The sequence below is a fragment of the Anser cygnoides genome, chromosome 4 (assembly GCF_040182565.1).
Source record: "Anser cygnoides isolate HZ-2024a breed goose chromosome 4, Taihu_goose_T2T_genome, whole genome shotgun sequence".
Lineage (NCBI taxonomy): Eukaryota > Metazoa > Chordata > Aves > Anseriformes > Anatidae > Anser > Anser cygnoides.
In genome coordinates this window covers 40,849,817-40,874,969 of record NC_089876.1, presented here as the reverse complement: position 1 = coordinate 40,874,969, position 25,153 = coordinate 40,849,817, and the positions used below count along the sequence as shown (strand labels likewise).

At 42.0% G+C, this 25,153-nt stretch overlaps 2 protein-coding genes and 1 long non-coding RNA gene across 5 annotated transcripts in view; 1 reads left to right on the top strand and 2 right to left on the bottom strand.

Annotated features, from left to right (window-relative positions):
• NAA15 (N-alpha-acetyltransferase 15, NatA auxiliary subunit) overlaps positions 1–20,891 on the bottom strand; it is a 45,652-nt gene extending 24,761 nt beyond the window's left edge. The window contains exons 1-6 of the mRNA XM_048074981.2: positions 20,412–20,891; positions 5,886–5,970; positions 4,916–5,020; positions 4,070–4,227; positions 1,541–1,675; positions 1,226–1,379 (exon numbers count right to left, since the gene is read on the bottom strand). Coding sequence (XP_047930938.2) covers positions 1,226–1,379; positions 1,541–1,675; positions 4,070–4,227; positions 4,916–5,020; positions 5,886–5,970; positions 20,412–20,891 — 1,117 coding nt within the window. The remainder of the gene's footprint in view (positions 1–1,225; positions 1,380–1,540; positions 1,676–4,069; positions 4,228–4,915; positions 5,021–5,885; positions 5,971–20,411) is intronic.
• NDUFC1 (NADH:ubiquinone oxidoreductase subunit C1) lies at positions 20,838–24,176 on the top strand. 2 transcript variants are annotated; one of them, XM_066996699.1, is made up of 4 exons: positions 20,839–20,991; positions 21,338–21,441; positions 23,217–23,299; positions 24,026–24,176. In XM_066996699.1, coding segments are annotated over exons 1-4 (249 nt in total). In that variant the 5' UTR covers positions 20,839–20,930; the 3' UTR covers positions 24,027–24,176. The 2 variants fall into 2 exon arrangements, with proteins under 2 accessions (XP_066852801.1, XP_066852800.1); XM_066996700.1 differs by lacking the exon at positions 24,026–24,176 and having other exon boundaries at positions 20,838–20,991; positions 23,217–23,300.
• Positions 24,177–24,506: 330 nt separating this feature from the next.
• Positions 24,507–25,153, bottom strand: part of LOC136790815 (uncharacterized) — a 32,448-nt gene continuing 31,801 nt past the window's right edge. For both annotated transcript variants that reach the window (XR_010831478.1, XR_010831479.1), the window contains exon 5: positions 24,507–24,641. This is a non-coding gene — a long non-coding RNA (uncharacterized lncRNA). The remainder of the gene's footprint in view (positions 24,642–25,153) is intronic.

Below are 25,153 nucleotides of genomic sequence, written 5' to 3'. Positions count from 1 at the left end.
CAGACAGCGCTCATTTATTATCAGGCTTTTCTGTGGTATGCGACTGCAGCTAAGTTAAAACCAACAACACAACAGTTGTACCTTACTGCACAGACTGCACAGTGCACAGACTGCAAAGAGCATTTCCATTCTTTTTTTTCCCCAGTAGTTCACTAGAATGTTGTTTGTTTGTTTTTGCAGGGGTCCTGTTTGAAAATCACGTTTCAGACCCTCAGCAAAAACTTGAGAACACAATGTGCCAAAGGTCTTTCAAATAATTTGTAAAAGCAACTCCCATTCCCCAAAACCAAAAGCCCATGCTATGCCTGAAAAATAGTCTGCAGTCGCATAATCCCAACACCTGTTTACAATCATACGCAAACCAAGTAACCCATTCAGAAGAGAGCTGCCTGCAGTCACTTTCTTTGAGGAAATACCACACAATTTTCATAGCATTGTCACTAGTCTATTCGTAGTTTGTTTGCACAACAGTGAGACTGTCGAGCAGGAACAGGGAGCGGGTTACTGTACCTACATGAATATAAGAGTAAAAATCTCTTTGCTTCAAGCAATCACCCTAATAGATTTCAGTGTGGGCTATGAACAGACAGTAGTTTTGATAAGTTGGCAGTTTTACATAAACAGTGAGAGAAGTACTGTGCAGCACCACACAGAAGAGGAACAAGGCATACTTTAAGTAAGTGTACCCGTTAACAGAGCCGTAAGAACAAACTTCTATCATTCTGCATTTCAGCAATGGAATGTAATAGAGTATTATATTGTTCTGTTGTCATATGCTAGCATTATTATAATACAATAGCAGAAGATTATATTGGGTTGCCCACCCAAAGGGTCTATTTCCATACACTTTAAGAGCGACTGAGTATAATTAAAAGCCTTCTACTTTGCCAAAAATTATTCTGCCCTTACAGCAAATGGTCTCTGTCAGGACCACTATCAAATCCTAGGATGGCACAGGTCTGGCTAAACTAGCCAAACAGAATTTCAGAACAATTCAGAATCACCTGTCAGAAAACATTCATCAGCTTGTAAGTTTCAGAACAGCATGTCTGCACTCTGCTGACGACTTATCTACCTGGGAGAGGCATATGATAGGCACAGCACAGAATTTAAACAGTTCTTGAACTTGTTTTTAAATTAAAGTTGCAAAAGATGGAAAAAGCTGACAGCATAGGCACTCCATTTTATAACCATGCATTTAGGTGTATCTTTGAAGAGTAATTACCTTTAGTTTCTTCAACAGCCAGTTTATCACAGATCTGCTTTTCATAGGTACAAAGATGCTCCAAAGCTTCTTTGTTTAGTCCTGCCTCACGGAGGACTTGATTTTGATACAGCAGCAGTTCACTGTACTCATAGTCCACTTTATCAGGTGATGTCTACACAGGACAAGAGACATGAGAAAGCTCAGGCTTCTAGAATGCATTTGGGATTTAATTTATTTGACTAACACTGCATAAAGTTTGCATATCATGACAGGAAATGTTTCATTTTTGTCTTAGGAAGTAATCCACTCAAGAATTCCATGTTCTCCTCTTACCTGCTGTGTCTTCCTAAATTCCTCTAAAATTTTTGCTGCCATTTCATAGTCTTCCAACAGATGGTAAGCAATAGCATAGCCAATCCATGATGCTCGCTGTGCGGGTCGGAGCTGAAGCAACTGGTATCTTGTTTCCTGCAAAAAAGTAGCTATTGATTTTCCTGACTTTATTCTGATGCTCTGCAGAATTCATTATGCAATGCTCTGTCTTCAGCATTCTGATATTTAATGAATGTCATTAAAAATTACTTTTCTATATATAAAGATTATTTCTGAACCAAAAGAAACTTTGAAACACTACAGTGATCTCAACTGGATTAAAAAATTGTATTTTTACATCATTTCTAATTGAAAAGACTCGTGAGTCAGACTAACTTTAAGGTATTACATACACGCTTTTCCTGTATTACTGCTTGTGAACAGAATGAAATTAAAGATGTTTTCGTTTGAGCTGCAGGAATATTTATTATATACTGATGTTTCCAATTCACCTTGGAAATATATATATATTAAATCATTAGAAATGTCATTATGCAAAATAGGTCACGCAAGCACATCCCTATTCTTTGGCCAGAAAATAATTACAGCTGGAAGATGCAACAGATTTGGAATTATGCTGCTTTAATTTGAAAGAAAAGCCAGGACTTGTTTTGTTACAGACTTTTGGAAGACACCTTCAAATACTTAAAAATTAAGAAAAAAAGTTACTACTTACTAAACAGCATAAACAGTCAAAAGCACAGATCAAAAAAAGAACTAAAAATAGTAACAGCAGTTTCATTAGACTGCAGGAAGATCCTTTAAAATATTATAAAATGCGAGAGGGCAGAAACTAAAGCTAAGAACGAACAGCAACCTTTAAACAACAAAAATACCCCTCCCAACTGTATTCCAGTTCTTCATGCTCTTCATAAACTTGTATATGACCATTCATAGATTACTGGCTTATAAACATGTTAACATTTAATCCTTAATGCATTCTGTAAACATGTTACTCGCGTGCTTAATAATTATGTATTTGTAATCACATTTATCCAGATGCCTTTTCAAAGAGAATATATATTTACAAATGAATTTTTGGCACCTATGCTAAGTTTTGGCTACCCTGTCTCAGTGAGAGAGGAGTCAAATTTCTAAATTACTGAAAAGATTGAAACCCGATACAAAATATTATCCTAAGTCTCTTGTGCAAACGTCTGAAGTTCAACAGAGATTATTGCAGAGAAAAGGGATACCTTATTACACTTGCCTACATAAGCTTAAAAGCATACAAGCTTCCAGACACAAAGACTTAAAGCTTTTTTCAATTCATTAATGTTTGAATTATAAATACTTAGGATGTCACATATCCCTGCATGGCACAGTAAGAAAGAAAAAAAATCTTCTGTAATTGTTCAGACTAATCTTAAGTGAGCAATACAGCAATTATCACAAATGCAAGAGGAGAAGTCTTGAGAATCAATCAAGACTTACGAAATAAAGGAATATTTATGAATAAGATAGACACATGGGCAGAAATTATTACTTAGTCTGAACCACACTGAAACAACTCCACAATATGCATAATGAACAGAAGCGGTTACTCCTTAAGAAACAAAGCTACTGGCAAGCTAGACATCAGCTTGCAATTCAAGAAATCAAAAAAGCTAACTACATTAGGAGTAGAATTTGTAGAGAAGATGAGAGAAAGTGTGTGTTCTTTACAGAAGCACCACAGCCACGATACTACCGCTTCATAACAGTTGCTTAGCATCGAACGTCTCACGTGGCAAATACAGACAACTGATGCAAGGCAGCAAATAACTGGGCACTGCAGTAGCAGGCAGAAAAAGAAAGAGGCTTTCTATCTAAGTTACCAAACTGTGTTCACAATTAATCCAAAATAAATAGGAAAAAACAAGGTAGTAATCTAAACATTGAGTACTAAATCTATACAGAAGAGGAATATTCAAGAGTTTTGATAAAGAATCTTACAGCTGACAGAAAATATAAGGAAACGCATGGCCCCTGAGGAAGCTGTGTACTAATGCCCAGGTTAGATAGCAAGCAAAATATGGCGTTTCATGCAGCATACTTCTTGCTTAATATTGTCAGCCACTACTGAGAGGAAAACTAGTGGCCACTGATCTAGAAGAAGAGGCCACTAAAGAGATATGCTAAAAAGTGATTAAAAAATTGAAACTCCTTTGCCTGAAAAACACTATTCTTCAGGACATGCAGGAATCTCTCAAAGTAAATAATAATAAGACCGTGGATTGTCTACAGCTGGATTATGCAGCATTAGAAAAAGTTTAGCAAACAATTCCACAGTGAGATAAACGAATAGTATACTATGTGACTTAGTCTGTATACTTCACAGAGATTGCTCAGTAGTATGTCTGCTTTTACCTTCATGAAGTTACTGAGCACACAGTTTTAATGCTGGATTTCACAGTCTAAGTCCATACTTCTTAAAAGCGTCATGAAACAATTCGCAAACTTTGCCACAATTCCCTAGAAGCTGATAATGTATGTAGTATGTATACTTACCCTGTAACCTTCAAGATCCCTCATTTGAATTTGTAGCAGAGAAAGATCTCTCAAGATTTGAAGATTGTCTTTGTCCCATTTCAGTGCATTTCTATAGCATTTGATAGCTTCATCGTACTTCTTGTCTGACCTCTGAAGAAGGCCATAGACATGCCAACCTGGAAAACTCTGTTAAGGATTCTACTGAACTTGAGCAGGGAGAGAACATATGTAACATAGCAGTGACAGAACAGTTGGTAAAAAGTTCTAAAGCCGTTTTATGTCATCACAATCATTACATTATTTTCCTCAGCTATATGAAGAAACTGCCTGCAAACTTAAAATATAAAACAGTTCACCGGTTACATGGATATGCTGTAAACTCTACTTTTCATGTACTGGATGAGGAAATTGTAGTAGGATCTCTGAAAAAGACCGTCAAGCTTAAATACATTTTTGAATAAGGGCTTATTAGTTTGACAACTGGAGTGCTTGCATTTCCAACATTCTAAGTATATGACAACCTATCAATGTAATGGCAACTACTGCTTTTAGAGCAAACCATGTGCTTAAAAGCCTAGTTTGGCCCACCACAAGTTTAGAGTTGCAGCTTAATGATAAAAACAAATATGTACAATGAAAGCTAGAATAACCTGAGTTAACTGTGACTGCAAGGATAGCTGCAAATCATTTGCCCATTAGACAGCTTAAACAAAATACTGTTATATATTGGACACAATTTTAAATTCTGAAATTCCAGTTTGAGGCATAATCGTACTGGCTCTTGTTGCTACTCTATAAATCAAGTAGTTAGAGAAAAAAACTCTTTCCCATTCGTAAGTGGAAGTTCTATTTCGAAAAGGATACATACATGACTCTTCAAGTCATTCCTTAGGCCTCTACGCACCAGTTCATATGCTTCCTCTTTCTTCCCTAGACAGTTTAATGTTAGTCCTTTCATTGCCAAGGTTTCTAAAAAAACACAAAGATTAAATAAATATCAGTTATTCATTTTTATAAGCTTTTAAGCTTAAAACATCAACTTTCAATATAGTATACATTCAAATGTAGACACCATTATCAACATCGAGATTTTGCATTTTTTTTCACATGGTAAACTAAACGGATTATTCACTTAAGTATGTCATACATGACAGTAATTTTTTGCAGTATTTCTACCAAAAGTGAAGGCATTAAAAACTTTTTGCTCTACAAATATTTTGAGAAGGGAATCTTTTAATGTGACCACTCAAGCATCTATTCACAACACTTTGAGACTTCTACACATCCATCCGTGCCAACCTAGTTCACAAAGAAAGTTTTTGGATAATGGAAAGAAAGTTTCAACTCAGGTAGTAAAAACAGACTGAAAATACAGTAAGGGGCAAACACTGTCCTCCTTCTCTTCCAAAAAAACTATTCCTTCAGAAAAACTAACAAGACCACAAAGCTGACTGAACAATATACAAAGCTGAACAATATATATCTACCTCTGCCTTTTGTCTTGCACTTCTTCCTGATCATGAACAAATAATAATTTCCCCTGAAAAAGTGATTTAAACAATATATATTTCAGAAACTTGTACCATGTTATGACTGCCAGCATAAAGAACGGCAGGCTATGACTACTGGTACGATCAATCTTTAAACTACAAATCTTAACAGAAAGACTGTCATGGTGCAGGTTTTTGGACGCTCTTACTACTGTAAGAAAATCTATTTTAAGGGCAAATGGTTAATTATAAAATGGTATATATATTTACAAAGCTTACAAATTATTACTATATCTTAAAGTATGTGGGGGAGGGAAGTGAGGACATATCAGTTGAAAACTTACCTCCATGTTCTGCAAACTTTGGGTTAGAAAGGATCTGTTTACAAAACTTCAACCCATTTCTATACTGCTTATGTTCGTAACACCGCTGTTGAAGGAGAACAGAGTATGGTTATTCAAAATATTCAGAGTGAAAGTATTTCCTACCAAAATTAAGCATCAGTGAAAATGTATTAATCAGAAAAGGTACTAATTAATAAGCCTCATTTACCTTCCTGTAATTAAAAAACTTTTGATCACCAGAGAAAGTGTATCCATGAGAACACACATTTAAATATCTATTTATTTTATATATATTTTAATACAGCAATTTATCCGATATCACAGGAAATGTTAAGTGCCTAGAGAGATTCAACTTTCCTTTAACATATGAGCAATCCTTATTAAAAACGTATCTTGGTAAGCATTCATCTCACTGTAGCTCAACCATCTTTCACAGAAAGACCACGGGCATCTCCTATAACCATACAGGATGGGGAAAAAAAAGTCATTGGAGCTTGGCTTAAACCATTTCTGAAAGCAACCTCTCATATCAGTTTGAACACCACACAGATCCCATATACATCCAAACTTTCAAAATTGGTATACACTAACATTATCTTGCCATATTGGCAACTGTAACATAGAAAATTCAAATTCAAGTGATAAATCTATTACGCAAGCCCCACAGATGACGCATGACTATGGTATATGCTCTGGCATCTCAGACCTTGAATGTGGCTGTGTGTTTAGAAGACCCCAAGTGCCAGTCACCCATTCTTTTACAAGTCTGCAAGTGCTCATCACAGAAAATCTGCTGACAAGAAGCAATAACTCAAGCACTTGAATCACGTGAATTGAAGCCTGAGTTAGAGATGGTGCATCACAACCAGGGTGCACATACTAGCGGAGTACAGAACAGTATTTAGTTACTCTCCATTTACAGGGGAAGCATTTAGAACAAGCAAGAATCTGTCAATAGTCAGAAGAGTTAACTTGCTCTCTATCAGTGCAGAAACAATTCTCTGCACGGCAGTACACAAGTCTTGCAGTGCCAGTGCTTGGAGTTACCATACAGGCCAAAGCAAATATGCATATAACAGGTCTATAAAACTTATAATTAATCACTTTTGCAGTAAGTTTTCAGGACAACAGGAATCCCTATGTGAGAGCTATAATTAGAAGTTCAGGTCAGCAAGCTTTACAGTTATTCCACCATCGTCTGAACAAAAATAGCATCCGAAGAATTTCTGAAACAGAACTTTGTTCAGCCCAAGAACTGTTTTGATGTTTTCCACTAGATATTCCACAACATTTCATTACGCTTGCTGCCATTCTGGAACTGATTTGATAACTCCTACTTCATGCTGTTTAAATTTCTTAAGAGTGAAGGAATGGTGAGTGAGTGAGAAGCATGCGCGCTGATTTTGTGACAATAATCACTCTGGCAGTACCTCCTGAACGAAGGCCTGCCAAACTGAACAACCTGCTGAAAAACCTGCTAGAGCCAGAATTGCTACTGTTCAGTCTGTATTTCGCTCCAGAATTGCACCACTGTATTTCATTATTCCCATCCAGAACTATATTTCACATCTAACCTGAAAAATATTTCACAGTAATTAGGGAGCAAGTAATACACTGTCAGCATACATTTAATAGCACGCTTCACAGCAGTTTTTTATTATTGCCTTTGGTTGCCAAGAATGGAATTATTACTAATTCTTTGTGGTTTTTATTGCCACAGATAGTTGTCCACAGTGAAGCTGAGTAAACCCCAAAATTAACGAATGGGTCTTGGTGCTACACAGATTGTTAAGCGATCCGAGCTCTACCCAGACACTGCAGTTCTCCAACAGAACTCCACACAACTAGGGTTATATGCAGCATAGGGTCTGATTTTTGGGTGGTCCCATGTGAAGCCAGCAATTGTACTCAACGATCACTGTGGGTCCCTTCCAACTGGGGATACTGAATGGTTATGGGATACTTCACACTAAGCGGAAGACAGCTCTGACCTGAGAAAAAAAAAATCAAGGAATTCTACATGGCAGGTATGTTCCCCTGCCAAACAGTTTCTGAACTGCTCAGGAGTCAAAACTCCAGCATGACCTACCTTTGGGATCACCAATTCAGAGCCTCCATCCTTCCAGACAGCGACTCAAAACATAAAAAGAATGGAAGACCTGTATCTGCAGAGGTCCATTCATTAAGAGTTTTCCAGTTCTTAAAGATCTGTTATTTTAGCTGTTGGAAGCGTTTATTGATTTAAAGTCAATTTAGAATATGTTACAACTTCTTCCTTTCCCAAAAGCTCCTAGATGATCACATATACAAGGCGTTAACATCATTTTACCTATAGAAAATACTGAAAGATACTGAAAATACTGAAAGAACTACCACTTAAATATACATTACTATTTTTACACATCAGAACAGGCTTCCAGAGGTCACAGACTCAGTATGTTAAAACCATTTCCTGTATCCTTTCTGCTAATCCCATACATTCTTTTCCAGTTCTTTCAGTTTTCATTTTTCCAGTTAGACACCTTTGAATATACTTATAAGTGTGCTTGTTGTATAACATGAAACTTCTGCAACTATTTTACAAAGATACTCATTATCACACCGACTAAAGCTCCTCCCCAGATGACATTACTACTATCATTAGAAAATTCTTCCATCTTTCAAAATTTGGAGACATTAGAATACATCCACACCAACCCTTACATACGTATAAATACCCAGAAAGGCATAAGCGAAGACACACACCAGACAATTTCCTGTTGAGGAGTATTGCCAAGAGAACAGAGGGAACGCCCTCCAGACTTAGGACACCATCACCAAGTACAAAACCCATGGGGAATACTCACGCGCACAACACACACATCCACGCTTCTGCAGCTTCAGGTATTACTGTTACATTTCGTTCCAAGATACCCCACGTTCATACCTTGTAGTTTCATTTTTGATGTTTTTCAGCAAAGATGCAAACACCGCAAAAATTAGTTACCTGCATGAAGTCCTCATGACTAGAATACTTCAAAGCTTTGGGACGTGAAAGTACTTTTTAAAAGCCTAGTTAACCTTGCAAGACAGCTTTACGCTGTGAACTGAGAGCCCTCCAGAAATGCAAACCACTGGGTGCAGCTAAGACCATCACAGTCACCTGCACGGGATCCAATGTGCTGCGCTACCCAGGGTAATGAATGTGTGTTCAGAATTCCCTGCTCACACAGCTATCTCAGGTGTACAGCGGAACAGGATTAGCCTGCAAGGAGAAGAATTTGCAATAGTTGAAAAACTATTAACAACAGAAAAAATGCACGCTAATATCAATTTCTGAAGCAAATTGCTTTCTGTTTGCCTGCTGTATTGTAATGCTCAAAGACAAAGATGAAATTTTGTGTATCACAGCCTTCCTTAACAGCATCCTAATTTAAAAGTTGAAGTGCAAGCCACGCTTCTAATTTTCTCCATTTTACAGAGCTTGTCACCTTAACACGACAAGACAACACATGAAAAAGAAAAGAGATGGGACCAACACGGTTACCTTCACAATTAAGAAGACCTGAAGCGTGCTACAATATGACTTAAAATTCAACCCTCGTTTTCCTTAAAACATGACTGGACTGATTCTGAAATGATAAATGTTCACCTCCAGTTTTATTAAGTCTAACAATTTGCTTGAGTGGGACTCATTTCACTATGCAAGATGAAAGCGACGCAAAAAGTGGCACACAGGATGAATGAACTCAAACCAGTTTTGGTTTTCTACATGTCAGCCCACTGCCTGTATCTTTAAACAGAAACCAAGGAAGGAAGAAGCACTGTTGTTGTAAATACCAATACAATCACTTTCAGTCACTTAAGCAAATGCAAAGGATATCTTAGGTTTCATTTTACTGTAACACCAATGCCACAACTCGAGTATAAGAGTACAGAAACACGCATCACTTGAGCACAGCCCCAACTCCTGGGGTAACTGGGAAGCCGTTCGTAACAGGATCTTACTGACTCCGGTTTACCAGTTCTGGAGGCAGGAGTGTAAAACCAAGCAAGAGACAACAGCTCTCAAGTCCTGCTAACAAAGCGCCTGCTAAGGATTACATCTTTCTTCACACTGCTCAAAACTAACCATATACAAACAAGTTAATGAGAATGTATTGCACTTGTCCCCTAAGGAGTCCCATACGAAAAGTTAGGTGAGGCAAACCCAAAGGGGCTTCAAGTAAAGCAGGAAGTTTCAAAAATTAAGTTTAAAGAGTTACATGAATGTTATGGGAATGCTTAAAAAAGAAAATGGTGTATCTACCTCAACTTCTCTGCTTCGTGTTGCTTTGGCATCCTGAAGAGTGCTGTTTAACGCCCTGTCTTCTCTTCCACAGCACTGATGAAAACACGAACAAACTCCAAAAGGTGTTAAAAAAAGTTTATCACTACATGAATGTATTGCTTTCTAAGTACTAAGGGCCATACCACTGAAATGTCAAGGCTGAAGACAGAAAAGCATGACAAGTCAAGGATCCTGCTCCCCACGGTGGTAAAAGAGTCATGGGAAAGGGCAGGACAATGGTCAGAAGGAGAGACTTGGAGAGGAACAAATACAAACGGCGACTCCCTCTATCTCCAAAGACAGGAAAATGGTTAGCAGGGTAACCACCTAGCAAAGGAAGATTAAGGGTTAGGTAAGAGGAACCTGTATAGACATTTTTTTTAAAAAAAGCTTGACTGATTATTATTTACACCTTTAAGTTGTTACCTGCTTTGAAGAAGTTGGCTGAGTCACTTTAATCAACCATTTCTCCCAGCTTATGACACAATAGGATCAACTTTTTTTTTTTTTTTTTGAAATCATCAGTCATAGAAGCTACCGCCCAGGCACCCTCCCTGCAAGCAGAACTGCCATTTGTTCCCACTTAGGTGGGTGTGAAAGCAGCAAAACCTGTCGCAAAAGTGGTACGGCCACAGGAACTGACGAACGTGTCCCTGCTGTAAGGCACTGTCCCAGGCAGGAGGGGTAGGAAGGGTGCTCCCGGGTTGTGTGATTTGCCTTTAAGTACAGCTGTTCAGATGCTGGCTATGAACATGAAATCTTATCTCTGGGCAGTTTCATTTTATGTAGTCTAACAACCGGTCTTTCACCTTGAAGTTCAAGGAAAGTCAGCCAAGATGGTATATATGCTAAAAAACAGGAAATATTTGCGCACAGATTTTTTTTTTCCAGAGTAATACAAAACGCATGATACCGAGTACTTTATAACAGAGCAAATTCACTGAGAATTGTAACAAATTCTCCCTTTAGGCTGCAAAGAGGAAAAAACTTAGAGGCTTATATCCACTGAAGTCTGTGGAAAAGATCCGATCAACCCAGAGAGAACTGGACAGAAGCCATGAATTATCAAGAACTGATCACGTACTTTTATCACCCCAAGTGCAGAATGAAGAACTAGTCACAGCTGCATATATCCACCAGTGAAGTACCGTATGGTCTCTGTTTTCAGGCACTGCTAGATCACTGAAAGCGTGAGCAATGTGCTACATAGAATTTCTCCAACCTTTCAGGTTAATACTTTTAGTCTACTTCATTTTGTTAATGGAAGCATTTCAAATCATGTAATTTTAAGAGTTTCCTTATTCTAGGTATACACACATTCCACATTTTAAACAGCAGGAAGAAGGGAACAAATCAAATCAAGGTCACGTTTCGTCTTGCTTCAGAAAAGACGAGATTATTTTACCCCAGCATGCCCAACAGCATCACTCAGATTCCACTATCATTCATTCATGTGTATAATTATCTCCCTCTCCAAAAAGGTTATTGACTAGCAAGCTGTGAATGAGAGAGAAGGAAGTAGGGAATGCAGCACATGTCACCATAGCACACGCTTACTGAACCTTACTGAAATCTTATTGACACAAACCTTCCTGAAGCTGTGGCTTGAAGGAACAGGGACAGAAACATAAAAAAAATCTTGCAAGAAAAAGGAGACAGTAGGTATTGAAAAGGGGAAGTAAAGAACAAAAAAATAATACAAGGAAAGATGACTGCGAGGTAATACATAGCCTGGGAGAGAAAGCACTCAAGGGAGTCAGTTTCAGTAAGAGGAGAGAAAAGAATCAGTAAAAGTTAAAAAACGAAACAGAAACACAGCTGTAGGAATAGGGATATCTCAAGTACTCTCAGGACAAAAACACAGCAGGAAGTCTTCATCTGAGTAGCTGCTTTCCTCCCAGATGAGTAAGCTCGTAGTAGTTATGTCCTGGCATTGGACACTTACTTGGGGACAGCTGCTCTACAAGAGGTTGCATTCTACAGAGCAGAGTTGCCTTCTCTAAGCAGAACTCCTCCACATATACCTCCTGTGCATACACACTTCCAAAGCCCTCAGTCACAACCAGCTTGTGATGCCTGACAGACAAGTGCTCCAGCTAGGCTTGCGATGCCTTGCAATGAGAAAACAGAAGAGTGAAACATCTAAAAAGTAAGGTTAAGCTGAATGCTTCAAAAGAAAGTCATTTGACTGTCTATCGGCACTGGTTCTCTTTTACACATCTGCTGTCCTTCTGAGCTTTCCCTTTAGTAAGTTACCAGGTGTTTAAAAATATCTAACGAGCTTTTCCATACGTGCTGCAGCCAGAATGACAGCCTACTCCAAACATACCAAGATGCTTTTTATAACATTTAATTACTTTGCCGTATTTACGGTAAGGATGTAACACCTGCTTTAATTAATGTAATTCTACAAAGGATTAAGATGAGGCAACGTATCAGAATCACTTAAGACCCCGGCTGGTAAGACACAGCATAACTCTCCCTCCATACCCAAGTATTTATTCAACAGACTTGAGCGCATAGCAATTGCTTAGCAAAGACTGAAACCGAAATTAGAAGAGCGAGCCCATATTCTCTAAAATCCAGGTCTGAGGTGGAAGGAGGGCTCGCATTCCAGTGTTGGAGACACAGAAGTTGAATCCAGAGATCTGAGCAGAATCAGTCTTCAGCCAGCAGGTGCCTCACACGCACGCTGGCCCACCATGCTAAGTGTGAGTAATTCCTCGGCGTTTCTTCCCTGATGGCTGCCATCAAGAAAGGTGAAAAGACTCCACTAACAATTTCCCTGGTGACCCATGAGGTTGTATACAAGGGAGAACTGACAAGTCACGCTACTAAATCTAGATGCACTCTCAAGGGCTGCCAACAAGAGCACAGAGATGACTTTTATCCAGACTTAATTCAGCTATTCATTGCTTGCTTTATATACTGTATAGTCATATAAACATTCACAAGTGCATTTTAGAATTGGTTATAGTTAATTGAAATAAAACTAAAGCAAATTTGAGCACTTAAAAAAAATACCCCCCCAACACTGACAGTAACTCTGGCAAAGCTATCACTATAATTTAGACAAGGCTGTGACAGACTAGCCAAAATAAGATTTTCTTCGCTGAATGAGAACCAAAATTGGATTCAGACCCAAGAGACAGTGTAGATGCAACCTTAACTTCTCATCACTAGCCCGCTGTACTCAACCCCTCTTCCTCAACAGGTCACGTAGCCTCTAAGTGCCATTGGTAAGAACCTGTATAATTGATCGACATATACGCACAGGTAAGTATTTTACTTGCATCTGAGAGTCCCCAGTAGGAAGTACAATGGAGAGGGGTCTGTCTCTGCCAGAGCAGCTGAGGGATTCCACTTTCTGCTAACCTCTTTCCTGAGGGTTTGTTCGTCTTGAGCAGAAGCAAGGCGGACAAGTCTCAGCTCCAGGAATCAGCTCCTCAGGGGACCGTGCAGGATTTCCCAGCAGCAGCCGTGCACACGCATGTTTGCGGCACCACATCGCCGCGTTGGCAACTACGATGCCGTGAGAGCTTCTGCAGCAGAATGCCTTGGCACACTTGGCCTTAACGTTAGCTGAGGCGTGCACTTACAACGCATGACATGCATGTCTGCCGCTGGGATGCTATCTATTTCTTCCAGCACTGTTCAGATGCAGCAACTTAAAGGCTAGCAAGACCAGGCGCAGTGCAGCTCAAGGCTGATTTCCAGCACAGTTACTCTGTGCAGCTAGACGAGATCAGGTCAAGTCACTAAGGTGCACTAATTCAAGCTAAATGTAGTAAAGAAGATTCTGAAAGCTGGAAGCATTAGGAGCAACCACTCACCGTGAATTAGTGTGTCTTTGGAGCACTAACCATATCAAACAGCTCAACTGCTCTAGGCAAGGGCTTCAACCACGCTGAGTCAGTTTCATGACAAATAAAAGATGTATAAACCAGTGGACTGAAGAAGTAGTCAGACCTAACAGATATCTTAATGCTGAAGAACTCTGAGGCAAACCTGCATCATTTTTTGCCAGCAGATTGAAACCTACCATCTTCTTCCATTGCCGTGCGGCATTACCGAACAGAACTGCTGTGCATAAGGAACAGCTTCAGCAACTGCCTAACTGAAGGGACTAAGAAACCCTCCTCCTGCAGCACCTGCCTTGCTTTTTGGGAGTGATTGATGCTTCATAACGAACATTCCTTGGTAGAATTTATCAGAGGAACAGAACAGGTTCAAACTGCAATTAGTTAGGAAGAAGATAAGAAATAAGCGGACCTTTCCATTCAATGCTGAGGCAGGAAAAAATCAGCCTGTACTTCTGAATTGGCCCCGCATTCCTGCATTTGACAAAATTCCGCTGGCAAGAGCTGCTGACATGTAGTTAAATCTCTTCCAGAAGAAAAACTAGAAATTCTTACTCACTGAAGCGAGGCTTTTGCCGAAAAATCAATTATTCAACATCAGTTCTGTTGGCCGCTACTTGCTTATTTTAACCTCTCCCTTCTTGGGAAAAATTATCACGAATGTGGCTCTGTGCCAGCTCAGACCAGCTGACTTTCTGTCCATTCCTGTAGATCCCCCGTGTTCAGGCTTCATCTCTGAATGCCGCACGGAACTGACGGTACCGCACAAAAGATCTGGTATGGATGGCAGGTATGCGGTTTTTCACGATCTTCTGAAACAGTTAAGTAAATAAATTGAAATTCCAAAATACAGTGCAGAAAAGGATAAGGAAGCCCCCACAAAAGGTCATTCCAGACATGCACAGACGTTCCAACTCAGCTGTAACTCGTGACAGAGCTGGAGACACATGGTGACACTTCCTACCTATGTATTACGTCCAGAGTATTCTTCACCCTTAGCTCTGAGGTATGAGATGTTGTCTTGCAGCACTGAGACATTGCAAAATATTTAATGTGGTATTAAGATAAGGTAGGTTGTTCTTCAACATTACAAGGTTTGCTAGCTTGATGGTGTGATATCATGGGAGCAGACAAGTTCCTTGTAACGAATGGCACTGACCCCAGTTTGAAAGGTAGCAATGAATAACTGCACATTTTCTCTAAAGGCCCTTACCAGCATTACCAGAAAAGATGCAACTCCTTATCATGACTCTTGCTGCAGTGCCACAGTGCTGCTGTGAAAAACAGATTTAAACTTGGGATGCCCAGAAAGTGCAATCAGTAAAAATTCACTACAAACACCTTTGAAAAATAGGAAAAAACCACAGACTTGAAGACTTGATTAAATTCTAATCAAAATAAATGACAATACCTATTGGCACAATATACCATGTAAGACAGATCAATTCCATTGCTACAATGTTTCATATCAACACAGAATTTTGGCTACGAGTACTTACAGCCATAAAAAACCTAAGACTGGTTATGATACTACAACCATTAAGACATTAGAGAAGTGTGTTTTTATCAGTAACACTTTCCTTTTCATTACTGAAACAGATAAGGAACAGAAGTACAGTGTTCCTAAGAAATGTACAGCAGGGAATCCTGTTTGTACAGTTTCAGAGCGCCTTTACGACAAAAGTGACCTAATTTGGTGATCAAGCTCTAGTCATAGCAGTATTGCTCAAGTGATTCCTTAATACTGTCCTAGTCTCAAAAAGTAATTAATTTCTTTAGCAAGCTTGAGAAATATTTCTGGGGAAAAACAAAAATGAAACAAAAAAACACCACCAACAAAAAACACAACAGGTAAGACACAACTCCACTTAAAGTAGAAGGTCTGTACTTTATTTCCATCCCAATGTTTCAACCAAGAAATATTTTTTTCCTCCTACTTTTGGGAAGGCCGAGTGGGGTATTCCTTCTAGCAAAGGAAAAAGGAACGATCGACATCTCTGCGGCCAGGATATTGGAAAAGCCTTGTTAGCAATTCCACGTTTCAGATGAGATAATGTGTGGTGAAACTTCAGAGGCAAACACACCTGATTACTGTACAGTCATGCAAATGCAACGATGATCGCATACAAAATGTGCTAATTTATTTGGTTACTGATAAAAGTGAAATTCGGGAAATTAGTCTTTAATCTTGAATCCAGATCGCTTAAAAGGCTATTCCAAGTCTGCTACCCCAGCAACCTGAAAGTCAGCACCTGAACTGCTGAGACAGAACATTATTTTTAAAGGACTGGTGCCGGTTAAAGTATTAGTGAAGGAGAAGCGCAGGTCTGTCAAGTTTGAAAGCGGAGGGACAGGGAGCAGAATCTGGAATGGAGAAACAGGAAGATGGCCCAGCAGGAGGGACTTGGCAGATTTACAGCAGAGCCACTGTAGAGACGCTGTTCAACAGGCTTTTTTATGTCATTAGGAAGTTCCTGTAACTTGTAGAAGAACACTTGTCAAAGCCAGCATGGAAAGGAAGAACAGCTCAAAGGCAAACACACTCACAGGCAGCAGCATTACCATAAAATTGACCAACTCCAGGTGAAACTCACAACTCCTGCTCTTGCAACAGACACCCCGGCCCTTGTAACGCCCCGCTGGAGTACACGTGCTCTGGCAGCGCTGAATGAAACCCTCCGAGCACGAGGGAACTGACTCTGAGATGGAAGCTGTATGCCTCCCCAGACATCACGAAGACCAAACATCATCACCAGCCCTGACAAGCTAGGGAGCCTCTGATCTGCATACAGCAGAACATAAACGAGGCTAGGCGCCTGGCTTCTTCAGCGCAGTACTTGTACGAGACGTGCCGGAGTTACGGATCAGCAGAACTTTTTAAGCCAGCCCTGAACACCCTTAGCTCCTCACCTGAATTCATCATTTGCGTTATAAAATATTTCACTTACTAAAACATGGAGCAGTCATTTTTGCACCTTCTTGCTCTGCCTGAACACCATGACTCTGAGAACTGTACCCTCTGCTGCTTCGAGGAAGTGAGCAACTTCCACGTAGTATCTGGCACAGCAAATAGCTTTGGATTTAATATTTCTCCAGCACATTTTCAAAATGTCCAACTTCTACATCCAAACAAAAGTTAATTGGATATTGTTAATGGGACTTGGAAAATAAAACTGACCATATTTGATGAATGGTATCTGAATAGAAACAGTGGCCGAGTAATTTGGCAAAGTGCCAGTAAAAATCACCAGTTATATTTGATATAAATCACTCCATCTTATTTCCTACAATTACTAGTCTCATCTTGTCCAGAAAGAGGGGAAAAAATGGAGTAAAGTTTTTTATCCCATTAATTCATAATACATTCAGCCTTCTGGGTACCTAGAAGTCTACTTTCCTACTCCTTCAACTCCTGCATTTGCTATTCTACCCTTTCTTCTCTCTCTGCCTCAAGTCTTCTTGAGTAATCTGTAGGCAGCTCAAAGATTTTCTGTGTTCAAAAGAATGACATGGACTCAAATATGTTCAAATGGATCAAAAACAAAGAGGGGGAAAATGTACAGATCCAGTTCTCTTCTTCGAAACTCCAGAGAACCTTTGAGCAATGGCAGTGGCACAGGAATACTGACGTGTTGACTCAACATTAAGTGTAAGAACAATATAACCTAGAAACTTTCTTTTTAGTGGAAGCACATGTTTAAGCAGGATGGCAATCGATCATCCTGCGACTGCTTTTTTAATTCAAACTAACCGTGCAGATTCCTTTCTCTCTGCACTGTAGGAACACCAAACTGTGAAATGCCATTCACATGATTTTTTTTTTCCTATCAGAACCTCCACATACCTGTAAAGTGACTAGGAGAGGTTAGGCTAGTCAGCGTGTCGCAACAAACGAAGGCAAAGTGCACACCTTTCTGAACTCAGAATTTGTCATTTAGGTGGAAATGCTGGTTTGCAAGCCAATTTTTATGCAAAAGACACTTACTGATCATGCAGGATGTTTGCTACGAAACAATAAACTGAGAAATAATTATTGCCTTTCACTATGGAAAGGTAAATTCAGGCTGGGCAGCTGAGGGTAGTTTTTGCAAAGCCTTAACATTTAAGTTTTGTACCACAAGCATACTGAAAAACAACATAAGGCCTCAGGAACATACACAGTGGATTTTAAAAAAAAGAGATTTTGTTGTATACTTCACTTACAGGAATATAAAGCCACTTAGCCACTTAACTCCTATGTTTACCACTTCCACGAAAATTAGGGTGTGAATGATTTCACATTTCTGCGAACAGTCTGTGTGTCAGTAATTACCTACTTGATGGGTAATGCATCCTTTCAATACTACTTGGGCTGGTTCCCAAAGCATCTGCTGAAAAAAAAAGAAATCCCAGGCTTGCTCAAGGGGACAACTGCGGGGGCCTGCCCAGGCCAGCAGACAGCAGGCGCTGACCCAGGGGCAGCTAATCAGGGCACCTCATTAGGCGGCCCGAGTCCCACGGGTGAGCCAGCTGCCCAGGCGGGCTCTGGCTCCCCGTCCTGCTGCTCAGCCACCCGTGGGCCCCAGGAGGAGGCGGCTGAGGACACGGCGTCGTGGAGATTACAGCCTCCTGAGAAGGGCTCAGTTGAGGAAGGGAAGAGCGAGATGGAGCGGTGGTGCAGGAGCAGATAAGTCGTGTTCCTTTGGACTTGCGTTGATAAATGGGACTTCCTGAAAGACGCCTCACATTCGTGTCTACCACGTAATCAAAACCTTACAAAGTAGGGTCATTATCTATAATGAGGCAGACAAGCAGTTCATTAGCAGTATTTTCAGTGTGATGGAAACTGACTTCAACCCTTTTCTATTCACAAATGCACTTAATCACGGGGCAGCCTTAATGCAGGTTTATTCCTGCAAGATACAGAAAAACAAAAGGCCAGAATAACTTTTAGTTCAGCCAGTACCTGAAATTCCTATGTTTTCATTGAAGATTTTCAGTTAAAAAGAGGGCAAAATTAGAATTGCTTCACTCCACATAAATCCGATTGGACTAGAACAGACCTTTGTCTCTCCTGACCTGAACCAAACCGTGAAGCTTTACTCATCTCGTATGTGCCTAGCCAGCATTTTCTCCAAAAGAAACTTACTCCTCCCTTGTTCCTGCCCTCCGCACAAATACTCAGAGGGCCACGTACCAAGCCCAGAAATAAAAAAAAAACCTGACAGTATTAAACACAGACGGGCACCTTGATTCAGTCTGTCTTGTAACCACACCGGTCATCCCCAATGCAAAGGAAAAGGAGGGAGTAACAACAAGACGATTACTCTCCCAGCTCACAACTTACAAAAAATTACATGCTTAGAACAAGGTCATACCAACTGCCACGCAGGACTGGACCTTCCCAAGTAGAAACAAACTTCGCAGTTCGCTGTATGTCCTCTAACCCTAATGGAAGCGGCACGTCTCAGGACGAGGTGTCTGTACGTACCTGTAAGGATTTCCAGTTCTGCAGATGTATTTCATTTTCACAGAACGTTTTGGAGTGACAGACTACACATACACACCACTTAAATGGCAGAATTTTACAGAGCTGTTATTTCGAAGGACAATAGCACTGGTGTTACTGCTGGCCGCTGGAAGGACCCAACTGAGCAGGTTAAGCCTTGCTGAAAGAAGACGCAAGCTTTTAGACAAAACTGACTTTTCCGAGAGAAAACTATGTAGCGTTTGACCCAGATGACACGATCTTCTGCACAAAGCCACTGAAACCGCTCGCTAACATAACTCCGTTGTTTCCCACTCACCCCCCAGCCTTCAGAAACACGAGGTTCCCCAGCAGGGCACCAAAGCTGAAACAAGTTTCTGAAGATGCAAACCGAAAAACTTCTTTCACGGTAGGTGGACTGCGTGCTGCCACAACCTCACCCTAAAACCCGTGTTCACTGACTAATTCCTGCTGCAGCCCCGTCCCTCCACACGCACACATGGCCACCCAGAAAAAGCCACTGTCAGACCCTGAAGCAGAGCCAGCCTTTGAGCCAAACTTCGGACGGCCTCCGAAGCCTTCACCGCCCCTCACTTCCTCCTCTGAAAGCCGCCTTTCCCCCGGACGGGCAAATCTGATTACCACGGCAAAAATCTGAGTTTAGGAGAGGAAAAATAACACCACACAGGCTCCGCTGGCGGAGGAAGGCTGCTGCAGATAAGGCGCCGGGGCTGTTCGTGGGGCAGCCCCCCGGCCGGAGCAGGGACCCCGCGGGGACGGAGACCCCCCCCGGGCCGACCGGAGCGGCGGGGCCGGGGCTCCGCTCCCCCCCGGGCGGTGCCGAGCCGTGCCCCGCCGGCTGCCCCGCGGCCTCCCGCGGCGGCACTCACCAGGATGCGCTTGAAGAGCGCGTTCTCCTTGGGCGGCAGGCTCACCGACGGCATCGTCCCCGCCGCTCCCGCTCCCGCCGCTGGCTCCGGCGCCGCCGAGGGGGCGCTCCGGGGAGGGGGGGGGGCGCGCGGGCTGCGCCCCGTGCCCGCTGATCGGTCGCCGCCGCCGCCGGGAGCCTCCCCGCCGCAGAGCCTGGCCGCCCCCCCTCCCCCGCCGCCCGCTGTGCCGCGGGCCCGGCCCCGTCCGCCCGCCGCGCTGGGCTGGGCTGGGCTGGGCTGCCCCGAGCCGCGCCGAGCCCCGGGCGGCGGCTCACGTGGTAACCGAGCAGGCCGGAGAGAGGCGCCGCCAAAATGGCCGCCGCGCACGGCTTCCCCAGCCGGGTCAGCGCGCCCGCAGCGCCTGCGCCGCGACCCCGCGCCCGCCCCGCCCCGGGAGAGCGCGGCTGCGGCGGCTCCGCCCGGCCGGCAGGGGGCGGCCATGAGCGCCGCGACCGCCCGCCCGCCCGCCCGGCCGACAAGATGGCGGCGGCGCTGAGGGCGGCGGCGAGGCTGCGGCTGGCGGCCACCGGGCCCGGGCTCGGTGAGCGCGGGGGGTGAGCGGCGCTGCCGGCGGGGCACTGAGACCGGGGGTGGGCTGTGGGGCTGGGGGAAGGGACCGGGACCGGGACCGGGACCTCTTCGGGCTGTGGGCAGCTCCCCGACCCCCCTCTCTCTCTTCCGTCAGCTAGGGGAGGGGATGCCGCAGTGTGTCTAGGAAGGGGTGTCCTATTAACGATGTTGTAATTAGATCTCTTTCCTGATCGTATTTGTCAGTAATTGACTTAGGAGTCAGTTACTGCCAAGTAATTGGCACTGATGAGAAAAAATAGGAAAAGGTAATGACTAGAAAAAAATGTTAACCTGTTTGGAATCTTCTGCCTTCGCAGTTTTTACCCGGTCTGCGTTTGTTGCGAGAAAACATAATTATGACCAACCGAACTGGTTTGGAGTCGGCTTGGCTTTTAGCACCAGTGCTGCCCTGTGGGCTCTTGTAAGTGCTTTTGGTTGATTTTGTTGAACTTAACAATTCCCAGATTGTAATGATCCGAAGATAATGGCTACAGCATATTTAATTGGTTGTGGTAATGGATAGGCATAGCAAGTGTCAAGATTGAAGCAGCACATCACATGTGGATTACTTGTGCTTTCCCAAATCTATGTGGCAGTTTAATTTACAAAAATGAACAAGCTATTAAGCTCCTATTAAGCCCCTGTTGCAAACTTCAAAACATCCACTAGTGAGGAATTAATTCCTCAAGCCTGTTGGCATAATGCTTTCAACATTGTTTTTCCTAACTCACTTTCAATAAAATCTAAGGATGTGCCCAAACAGTTTTGGTTTATCATACTGTGCAAGCGTTCTTTCCTGAAGCATTTTTCAGCTACATTCAGTTGATTAGGACCCCCTTCTCCTGAGCAAAACGCAGGTGCAAGATGCTGAGTTTCAGAGAACTCTTGGGCTTCACGTTGATAGAGCAAGCAGGATGTGGTAGCTCTCCTGAGGAAACACTGAGGATAAGCAGCACTTGCGTGATGACAGTGATTTGCATGGTGGGATGGATTCCCATCCCCATTTTTGGGGTGGTAGCGGATTGACAGTAAAAGGGGGAGAAAAAAAAATTGGCCAGCCAGCAGAAAATGTTTGAGGGAGGTGTGATAAAACATACCTTACTGAGCAATTGATAATTTACGTGTGGTTTAACTTCTGTCACCACGATTCCTAATAGTTATATACTGGTTTACACTCTGATCATGGGAATTTCATTTTCTTTAGTTTTTTTCATACTCTGGTTCTAGTTGTATATTCACAGAATCACAGAATCGTCTAGGTTGGAAGAGACCTCCAAGATGACCTAGTCCAACCTCAGCCCTAACACCAACAAGTCCTCCACTAAACCATATCACTAAGGGCTACATCTAAACGTCTTTTAAAGACCTCCAGGGATGGTGACTCAGCCACCTCCCTGGGAAGCCCATTCCAATGCCTAACAACCCTTTCGGTAAAGAAGTACTTCCTAACATCCAACCTAAAACTCCCCTGTCGCAACTTTCGCCCATTCCCCCTCGTCCTGTCACCAGGCACGTGGGAGAATAGACCAACCCCCACCTCGCTACAGCCTCCTTTAAGGTACCTATAGAGAGCGATAAGGTCTCCCCTGAGCCTCCTCTTCTCCAGGCTGAACAACCCCAGCTCCCTCAGCCGCTCCTCGTAAGACTTGTTCCCCAGACCCCTCACCAGCTTCGTTGCCCTTCTCTGGACTCGCTCGAGCACCTCCATGTCCTTCTTGTAGCGAGGGGCCCAAAACTGAACACAGTACTCGAGGTGCGGCCTCACCAGAGCCGAGTACAGGGGCACAATCACTTCCCTAGACCTGCTGGCCACACTGCTTCTTATGCAGGCCAGGATGCTGTTGGCCTTCTTGGCCACCTGGGCACACTGCTGGCTCATATTCAGCCGACTATCAACCAATACTCCCAGGTCCCTCTCGGCCAGGCAGCTTTCCAGCCACTCATCTCCCAGCCTGGAGCTCTGCTTGGGGTTGTTGCGCCCCAGGTGCAGGACCCGGCACTTGGCCTTGTTGAACTTCATGCAGTTGACCTCAGCCCATCGCTCCAGCCTATCCAGATCAAATTGTATATATATATCAATATTGTATATCAATATTGAGAATATCAAGTATATCAAGTAATCAAGTATATCAATATTGTAGAGACATTTAACATATACTGCTTTTACATATGCTTTAACATATACTGCTTTTCCAGCTTTTCAAGCAGCATAATGAAGATGTAATGGAATATGAAAGAAGAAAAGAAGAGAGAAAACATAAGTGTACAGGATGTTCATAGTGAGTATGGACATACAGATGCTTTTTAACTTAGAAACCTGAATTCTGCAGATCTTTTGACTTTGGTTAGTTCTCAAAATCTTGATTGGTGTCTTTTTCTCTTCCCATATTATTTTCTTTAATATCTTGTCTTGGTTTTGCTGTCTGGCTACTTCTTCCCCAGTTCTGCAGTGATGAAGTGATTAATATTTTCAGATACTCATTTGTGTGCACATTCACTGCCAGCTTTTTGTCTTGGACATGCAAACCTTTTGAAAATAATATGCCTTCTAATGTCTGTAATAAATTTAGGTGCCAAAGAGAATACCTTAGAGTGCTTTTAGTGGCAAGACGGTCAAGGTCACTAGAAATAGCTTCTCTTTGCCTTTTTTTTTTTTAACAGTTCTATGGTGGGAAACATTTTTCTTAGCTGTCATTGTATGTTACTCATAAGAACGATATAAAATCAGTGCCTGTGGATTTGCATTATTAAGCAAATTGTCCTTATTGACTTAAAAAACACAATTGTGATTCTGCCAGATAAAAACATTATTGGGGATCATGGCCTCAGCAATTAACATGCTATTTGAAAGAAACACTTAACCACAGGACTACAAGATTTTCTGAATTAGTTTATTTTTCCTATAAATATTTTTGTCCAGCTAAAAACATAGTACATTGTGAGACCTTTCTAACCCACTTCATTGTGTGTATTTCCTTTGTGCTAATTTTTTCCCCCTTTCTTAGGTTGACCAGAGGCTTGGTAAGAAATATCATCATCGGTTGTGTCCTGTGGATAAATGAGCACAGCAGAAGTACAAAGTATCTAAACACTTACCTGTTCATACATTTCATGTGCATTATTATAAAATAAATGATAAAATGTGGAAGAAACTTACGAAGACTCTTCTTGCCATGTGTTTTCATTCTACTGTCTTTCATAAACTGCTTTCATATAGCATTTACCTTTTTCACAGTTTTGAAAATAATTTTCACAAACTGTCTTTATTATTCTGGAGGTTGCGTTACAAATTCAAGAGTGATTTAAGAGGAAATTTAGCAAATATTTCAAAAATTGAGTGCTCTTGCCATTATTTTCATGGCTGAATTTCCAAAATAAGCAAATATAAGAATGACATTTACCAGAATTCTAATAAAATAGTTATTTGTATAAATGCTGAAAATGCATTTTCTACCTCACATGCCAAAGGGAAAGCTTTCAGCTCAGTTTTCGCTAGATAGACTTTCAAAGGCTGACCCAGTGGTTTGAAGACCTGCTGTAATTTGTTACACATCTTGTAGTTCTTTGAGTACTGACTATTGTTCTTCATTTCTTTGTGGTCTGATTTTTTTTTTTCGCCTCCTGTAGAACAGAAATGAAGCATTATTGGATATAATACCAAAAAAAATCAGAAATAACCAACCATTAAATTCTGTGGGTTTGATCACTACTATTATTTCCTTGGCAGTAACCTTGCTTTGCTTTTGATGTGGCGTGGAAGATAAACGTACTTCGTGCTTACAGAAAGTTAGGATGAAAGTTCAGTCCTCAGAACTGTTTAACTGACCTACGGCTCATTAGTTTACCCTTTCCCAACTGGTATTACATATTTTCTTAAGGGCACAGGCAGTTTTCTGCTTTCCAGCTCTTTGAGACCTGTCACAGGTAGCTGTGCCCAGCTGTTCACCAAGGATGTGTTCCGTGAAGGTGCGGTAGTTACCAGCTCAAGGGACAGTGATGCAATTTCACAGTATTTCTGAAGGGCAGCAGAGGGGGAGTGCGTGCAGCGCTGCGCTCTGGGTATGTCTGGAGGAGAGGCAGGAGCGAGCTTGGCTGGCGGAGGTGCCGGCCTTCATGCGCTGTGTGTTGCGGTG